At 40.1% G+C, this 7,500-nt stretch overlaps 1 protein-coding gene across 7 annotated transcripts in view; it reads right to left on the bottom strand.

Moving 5' to 3' along the window:
* LOC113806831 (serine/arginine repetitive matrix protein 1) overlaps positions 1-7,500 on the bottom strand; it is a 17,972-nt gene that overhangs the window by 8,462 nt on the left and 2,010 nt on the right. For 2 of the 7 annotated variants that reach the window (XM_070141178.1, XM_070141179.1), the window contains exons 2-5: positions 4,500-4,672; positions 1,838-2,165; positions 1,154-1,295; positions 814-1,032 (exon numbers count right to left, since the gene is read on the bottom strand). In XM_070141178.1, coding sequence (XP_069997279.1) covers positions 814-1,032; positions 1,154-1,295; positions 1,838-2,165; positions 4,500-4,643 — 833 coding nt within the window. In that variant the 5' untranslated portion in view covers positions 4,644-4,672. Of the gene's footprint in view, positions 1-813; positions 1,033-1,153; positions 1,296-1,837; positions 2,166-2,696; positions 4,008-4,499; positions 4,673-7,500 lie in introns of those variants that run through there. The other 5 variants (XM_070141185.1, XM_070141184.1, XM_070141180.1 and 2 more) reach the window with 5 other exon arrangements.

The following is a 7,500-nucleotide window of genomic DNA, read 5'->3' as shown; positions in this document are numbered from 1 at the left end:
AAGCATAGCATAAAGTATGTGTAAATACACACACTGCACTACATGAATATATATACATTTGTATGCACACATGCCCCTCACCTACTATGCAAATTGGTGTGCCTGGAGTATTCTACAAGGAAAGGGAGCAGGGAACAGTAATGTGGGCCATATTAAGCATTAACACGCTCTGTCGCAAGTGATCTTTGAGAGAGGGAAGGCTAAGCTTCAGGGCAGAGGGATTAGAATGTGGTATCAACTTTTTGGGTATTTTTCCATCCATGTTTAAGGGAATGCTTTCCTTTCTGTCAGGGGTGAGCCCATGCATACCCTCGGTTGCTGAAGAGTCTTGGGAGCCCTTCGTATTACCAGCATTGAGGAGCCAACTACTGAATTCACAGCTAGACGTATGATGTGTATGTCCTAACTTCTCCTATTTTGATGCATTTTCTGCATAATGTAACAGATTTGTTATAGATGACAAATGAATAAATTGTTGGTATGCAACTTTGCAATTACGATGATCTCAATTTTTGAGCTAAAGAGATAGGGTAGGGCTCACCTAATTCTGAAATGCAGTGTCGAGCACACCACTTCACCAATTTTTTTTTTTTTTTCCCCTGGTATTCTTACACTGCATGGAAATATTCCCTAAACATGAATCTTTTCATTGTACACAAAATTTGAGACTTGTACTATGAGCAGATACTACTGGTTCAAAAATAATAATAATAATAATAATAAATAAATCTAAAAAATGAAAAATAAATCTTAATAAATAAACAAATAAAACAGTAGACAGGCCCTAAAAGACTACACCCTCGTAAAACCTACCTTCGCCTGGGGTCACGTGGCGACCTGGGCCGGGAAGGAGAGCCACCAATCTTCCGGGGAGGAATGGCAGCTGGATCCCTGGGGTCCCTAGGATCCCTAGGATCTCGGGGGCGAGAAGAGGCCCGGCTCTCCCTGCCCTTCTCATCCCCACTTGCTTCCCCTACATCACTGTAGCCCAGCTCATCGCGGTAGAGCTCCTTGAAGCCGGTGTGTGCCCATCTGTTGCCATTGAAGAAGTGATGTTGGACAACTGAGAACTATAAACTAAAAAAGGAGGGTAACTGACTCATTTACCCATTCAATGGAAATACAATTGTGACGCTAGTACTCTGCTCCTTACCTGTTTGGTTGCGAAGCTTCTGCATCGAGCAATTTCTTGGTCCAGAAAGTGTCCTTGGTGCGGGTGGAAGCCTCGCGGCGTGCACGCACAACGACTTGTTCAATGGGACCTCGATCTATCCCACCACCACCAACCCCACAATCTTGAAAGATTAAAAGTTTAACATCTTTGTCTTGGCCTATGCTTGTGCTATGACTTACCTAACACTATCACAACCAAAGTGCTATGAAAAAAGCTGTATCTACTGTACAATGCCTTTTACTTTCTTTCAATTACAATTCTACTTAAAAGTGAACGGAAAATTAATAAATCGGAGCACCTTGTCAAACACAATCCTCATCTGCTTTCCATGACCAAACTTACTTCATAGTTTGTGCAAGGCAATTTTTTTTATTCATTTTACTTACTGTCAACATACATCTTTTTAAGGTTTGAAACTCTACATAAAATTCTGTGAACTAAAATCTTTTTTTTGTGTTATCTATAACTTTTTGCATTACCTATAGTTAACCATTCTATTTCTAATAATATAAGCTCTATAAGAACAATCCAATATATTCAACAAAGGTCCTCACTTACAAAATGAACAATTCATAATATATGTACATTTACATGGAATAAAAAAACATATGTATACAAGCATACATGCACATAAATAAGTATTAATGCTTGGGTAATCCATACCTTCTTTGGGGTCTCTGAGAAGTCTTTCTGCACGTGGTGGTCTGTAGTCATCCATTCTCATCCGCATGGATGCAATAGGCTGCTTATTACCTCCTGACATGGGTGGACCTCCACCACTGCCTCCTCCGCCTCCTCCTCCACCACCACCACCCCCCCCACCTCCTCCACCTCCTCCCCTTGCCCTGCGGCGCCTACGGCCTTTCCTCCTCCTCCCGCTGCCCCCTCCACCTCCCCCACCTCCACCAGCGACGCCATTGCCGCTTCCACCCGGCCTGGGGGGTGGGCTGCGAGGCCCGCGCTTGGACCCTCCGCGATCTCCACTTCGTCTCTGTAGAGAATAAGAGCTCAAGTAATGTCAGTAGTTACAGAAGTTCAGGATATATTCTAGAACATATCCTAAAACCTTTTGTTATGATCTTTTATATTTTTGAAAAATAATAATAATAAAAAAATGTGGAGCTAGTGAGATTCCTTTATTCTAGTATTAATTAGGGACATTCTAAACAATGCATAAAAAAGTAATGCATTTAAAAATAGTTGTGTCCCTCTCAGTGAATTTATGATTCTTTCAAGGGGTAAATATTTGCTCATAAACTTTTACAGGGATAACTATCTGACCTTAACTGTCACCATAATTAATGAAAAGTCAATGAGTAAAAATTAAAAAAACAAGTGGGAAGTAGTAATCAAAAGTCAATTTATCTGTTAGGACATAAATGTGAGCAGCTTAAGAGCATGAAAATAATAAAGAGTCAATAAAATGAACGTGTATGAAAAGGGGTCCAATTACAAAATGATCAAAAAAACGATATAAAAAAAAGAAAAGCACTAACCACCTCTCTCCTTTATCCATACTCACCACACCAAAAATTTGAGTACATAGAGCATAAAGTATTTAATGCCGTGTCAGTGTACTCAGCAAGTGGCCATGGTAATATGACCTTGCCAGTGGACCCTGTGCGGACCACAGCATACACTGCCTGGCCTCTTGGACTTGCAACACAAGGCCATGAGGGCAACAACCTTAGCCATATTGGTAAGCTCAGGTGCAGGTTAGTGCCTTGAGACCTGCACACTGAGGGCTCTTAATCAGCAGGTTGCAGCCTCCAGCTGTGTTCCCATGGTCAACTTGTGACCGGGACCAGGCTATGCGTTTCCTCGCATTTGTTCCTTCTTCTCTCTTTCATTAAGGATCGGAGACTCGCTTTGTCAATATGCACCGCATTAAGTTTATTCACACTCATAGTCCTGTATTTCCTTCTGAGAAACGAAAGATTTGGTCCGAGTCCACCACTGTCCCTTTTGCGCAAAATTTATAATGAGCCGAGTTTTCCGTGAGGATTTGAGTCATTACTACTGTACACCACTTTCCCAAAACTGAAAGTTACGTTTAAGCCCACACTACTCGAATCCCTTCCAATGCATCCTCCCATCGTTAAAAATTAAATCTCAATTCTATAACATCAAATCCACTTCTGGTTCCACTCTGCACATTACCCTTAGCAAAAGTTCCATGAAATATACTTTTCAGGTTCCACTGCCACAGGAAATTTTGGGTTCATTACGCACGCCTCGTTTCGAAATACGATTTTGAGTAAAAGGACGCTTCTTCCTTTGCGAACCATCACACTATTCAAACTATAACATCACATGCACTAACATGGTTGTTGATGTTATCTGAACATTTTTTTAGCACTTGTCTTCTTGACACACACACACAAACCACCGCTCGGAAGAATATGAAGTCAGTATAATAAATGAGATCACAATCTAGTTCCAACCGTATTTACTCCACACAAATTTGAACGTTTCCAGTTCAGTACTTGCATGTTTTACTAGTTTATACCGTAAAGTCTTGTAAAAAATCTCCACCGTAAAAACGCAGTCCTTCACACTCTGTAGCAATGGCTCAATCATCAAAGTTCCACATGTTCACCAATCTCAACAAGTCTTATCCCGACGCGCTCGATGCGAAATTAGTGTCCGAGAAAAATGCGATTTACAACCATAAAATGTCCACCGTTTTATCTTTTTAACACTTTATTGCCCATGTCTCTTTGAAGTCACTACTTGCATCCTGGTGTTAGCACGACCGCTATAGCTTTGGAGGTACGACGAACGATCCAGGATTTGCGATGTTCCATTAGCAAAGTTTAAAAAGGACCTTGAGCTGAAAGAGGTCCAGCCAAATTTCACAGTCATAGCTTATAGATTAAAATCCTCTCTGACAGCCAGAAGTGGGTAAGCGATGAGACCTATGCCTTGCAATCATACTTTCTCTGCATTCAGACTTGTCAGGCCACTTTACGGTCTTAACAAATTAGGCTCAATTACATTAAAACCTCCCTATGCTATCCTCAAAGTTCTTTCCCTACTACGAGAGGAAAACTCAAAAAAATAAAAAATAAAGATGAAAAACAAACCTCGTAAAGAAAAGCTAACCTATCTTTTACTTACAGAAAAAAAGAAAAAAAAAGATATACATAAATACACTCTACTGTGACATCCTCCTGAAAACTGTCTCTAAAAAAGTAGTTATAGAAAAAAAAAAAAAAAAGATTACTGACAACAAGAAATGGCCTCACAAATCGTCATGAAATTTACAGCTTTGGTCTCTTTTGATTAAGTGAAAACGCGAGTGCTCTGGCTGTATAGTTCTTACCCGTGGTGAGGCTGGGCGGCGCACAGGAGATCTCCTTCGAGGAGATTTAGGCCTCGGAGACCTAGGCCTAGGGGATCGTGGCCTTGGTGACCTAGGCCTTGGGGACCTCGGCCGTGGAGATCGGCGGGTTGGTGAGCGTACCATTTTCACCCAACCCTATCCCCACTCTTACCCTGAAAGAATAGTGGTTAGGGTTAGAGAAGATATTGAAGTACATCCAGAAAAATCAGAAGGACGTCTTGCTGGTCTGGTCAAGATAATTAGGATTTTTTTTTTTTGCAGGTCATTAAACCTGCAACAGGAAGAGGATTATTGAAAAAGTGAGAAATAAACAAAGGAAAATGAAGGAAATACAAAGAAGAAAAAGGGGAAGGAGGGCAATATAAATAATTGAACGAAAGGAGATGGCAGTATAATTGTTTAGAATACTGATGAACTGTATTCATGTTGACAAATGTAGAAAATGTATGAATGAGAATGGATAATCACAATACAACAGATGTATTTGACCGGTTTCGAATATATTTGACGAAGGTAGAATCGAAACCAGTCAAATACATCTCTTGTATTGTGAAGATATCTATTCTCATTCATAACTTTTCTATATACATGTTTAGAATACCTTCGCATAACCAATTGCAGCAATTTTAGTATGGATGTATTCTTCTTATCCTCTAGTAAGACATAGGAATTGTGCCAAACCCTGACAATCTTGGGCATGACAGAAGGCTACCATGGAAATAGCAGGTTAAATATGAATATACATGAAACAAGTCACCTTAGTTATAATAAACACAGAATAAATCACTAGAATGTCTAACACAGGGCTCAGTGCCCTATGCAACCACTCTCTTCGGCGACTGCTGCCCCCTCCCCTTAACCCCTACCCTGGAAGACAAAGAATCCTATACGACAGTGTGTTCAACTGACATGCAAGAGTGCTCAGTACCATGTCTGTCCTACACTATATCCTGTCATACACATGTGGTGGATTCTTTGTTGTCCAGGGCAGGGGTAGCAGCCCCAAAGGGGAGGGAGGGTTACCAGGGGTACTGTCTTCTTGTGTTTCACTATATATTGACCAATTCTCTAGATATTATTCATATTTCACCCCGGCAACTTCCCGGGTACCAGTCATGCTCTCCCCAGCTATTGGGGCCAAGATTGTCGGTATGATGGGGAGGTCCTGTGGTATAATTCTATATACTTGAGCAGTAGAGAGTGAGAGGAATCCATTATTAACAATATCACCATGTGAAGGTCTTCGGAATATATAACGGTGAGAGAGAGTATGGATGCACTAACTTCAGGCAAATTGTATATAATATTCTTGTAGAGGGCAAAGAGTTGCAGCTGAAATAATCTGCAGACACGAAAGGCGAAACCACAAATGAAGTTAAAAGATCATGGAATTCACAGCTTTTAGCATAAGTCCACTCAGCGCTCCCTGATTTCAGCTCAATCTTGCTGTGCATACTAAGGTGAAGACAATGTCTCTGCCCCCATCAGCTCTCCCTTTGGACATTTAAACTCATGAATAAATTTTGTGACGGAGTTGGAACTGTAAAGGGAAAGGAACAAGAAGGTGAAAGAGGCTGAGATGGAGGGGAAGAAATAGCTGAGGAGGAGAAAGTGTGAGATTAAAGATGAGAAAGAATGAGGATAAGGAAGAGAAGCAGTGAGGCTAAAGAGACAAAAGACACACAAGAAAGAAGAAAGAGAAGCAAGTTATTTTTTCAACAAAAACACAAATATCATATATCATCAATGAGTAACATTGAATATTAGTAAGTATTGATTCACAATTAAATATGGGTTCTCAAATTTACTTTCCCTTATGAGGAAATATGAATATAATGTAGTGATCTAGCTGCTTATACTGTATGTCAAGATTTGGCAAAGATCGGCTGGCCTCCATAATTTATCAACAGTCATCCTTGTATCAGCAAGGTATAAAAAAAGACTACAAAACTTCTCCAAGAAACAGCATTCAGCTCATATATATGCACCAAAATCCAGGCATCATGCTTCCTTCAGCAGCAACTCTCCTGGGTGTGTGACTTATAAGCCCAGCCTACACAAACACTCATGACTCCTTGCCTCCTCTTTGCAATGATATTTGCCCTTTTTCTGTGGACACATTTTCCTTGTTGGTCATTTTCTGATGCCTTTATTTATGCTGCATCAAGATAATATTGACCGTTTTCATTATGCAGACTCCATACTATCTCTCCAGGCAGTTTACACTCTGTTTTATAACAGTAACAAGAAAAAAATGGATATTTAGTAATGGAAACAAGTTTGCCTAAGTTTAAACTAAACACAGCCAAAAATACTTGGCAATATTTATGATTTACATTTGAAAATAAGATATGCAGTGCATATTCCTTATTTATCATCATCATTTCTATCCGATTTTCTTCACACTGTTATTATAACTAAAGAACAAAGGAACACCCACAAGAGCTCATATGACCACTGTTTAATGTACATTAGGATTTTCAACAAAATCAATAAATATTCATAAGATATATTTAGGCAAAATATAGTTTTAACTCTCTTTATTTGATGATGAGTTGCCAAGCACCACTACCAGCCCTACCTTGACAGAATTGTACACGGTGTTAGGTATAAGGTTTTCTCAATGGCTTAGCTGACTTGTACTGCGTACAGAATTCCCTGTATTGCTCGTTCAAACAAGTCGGACAAGAAGTATTGACCGTTCGGAACCTCTACTTTCTTGTCCTGGACAAATTGTCCATCTCACCCTCCTTCCCAGCCAAGTGAGCAGGGCAAGATAATATCACAATAGTATTTGTATGTACGCAATAACAGTTGTGTTTGTCAGTTGCAGGTAAGTTAAATATGTGCCAAAGGAGTTACAAAACCTATGCAGCATGTGAAATAAAGACACCATTATGATAAAATAGAGAATGTTTACATTCAAGCTGGTTGCATTCTGGGAAGCAAAGGCCTTGGAGGTTCTAAACGCGGCCTCACT

The sequence above is a fragment of the Penaeus vannamei genome, chromosome 27 (genome assembly GCF_042767895.1).
Source record: "Penaeus vannamei isolate JL-2024 chromosome 27, ASM4276789v1, whole genome shotgun sequence".
In the NCBI taxonomy this organism is placed as follows: Eukaryota; Metazoa; Arthropoda; class Malacostraca; order Decapoda; family Penaeidae; genus Penaeus; species Penaeus vannamei.
Note: the sequence above shows the minus strand (reverse complement) of the source record. Positions and strands in the feature narration are given on the sequence as shown.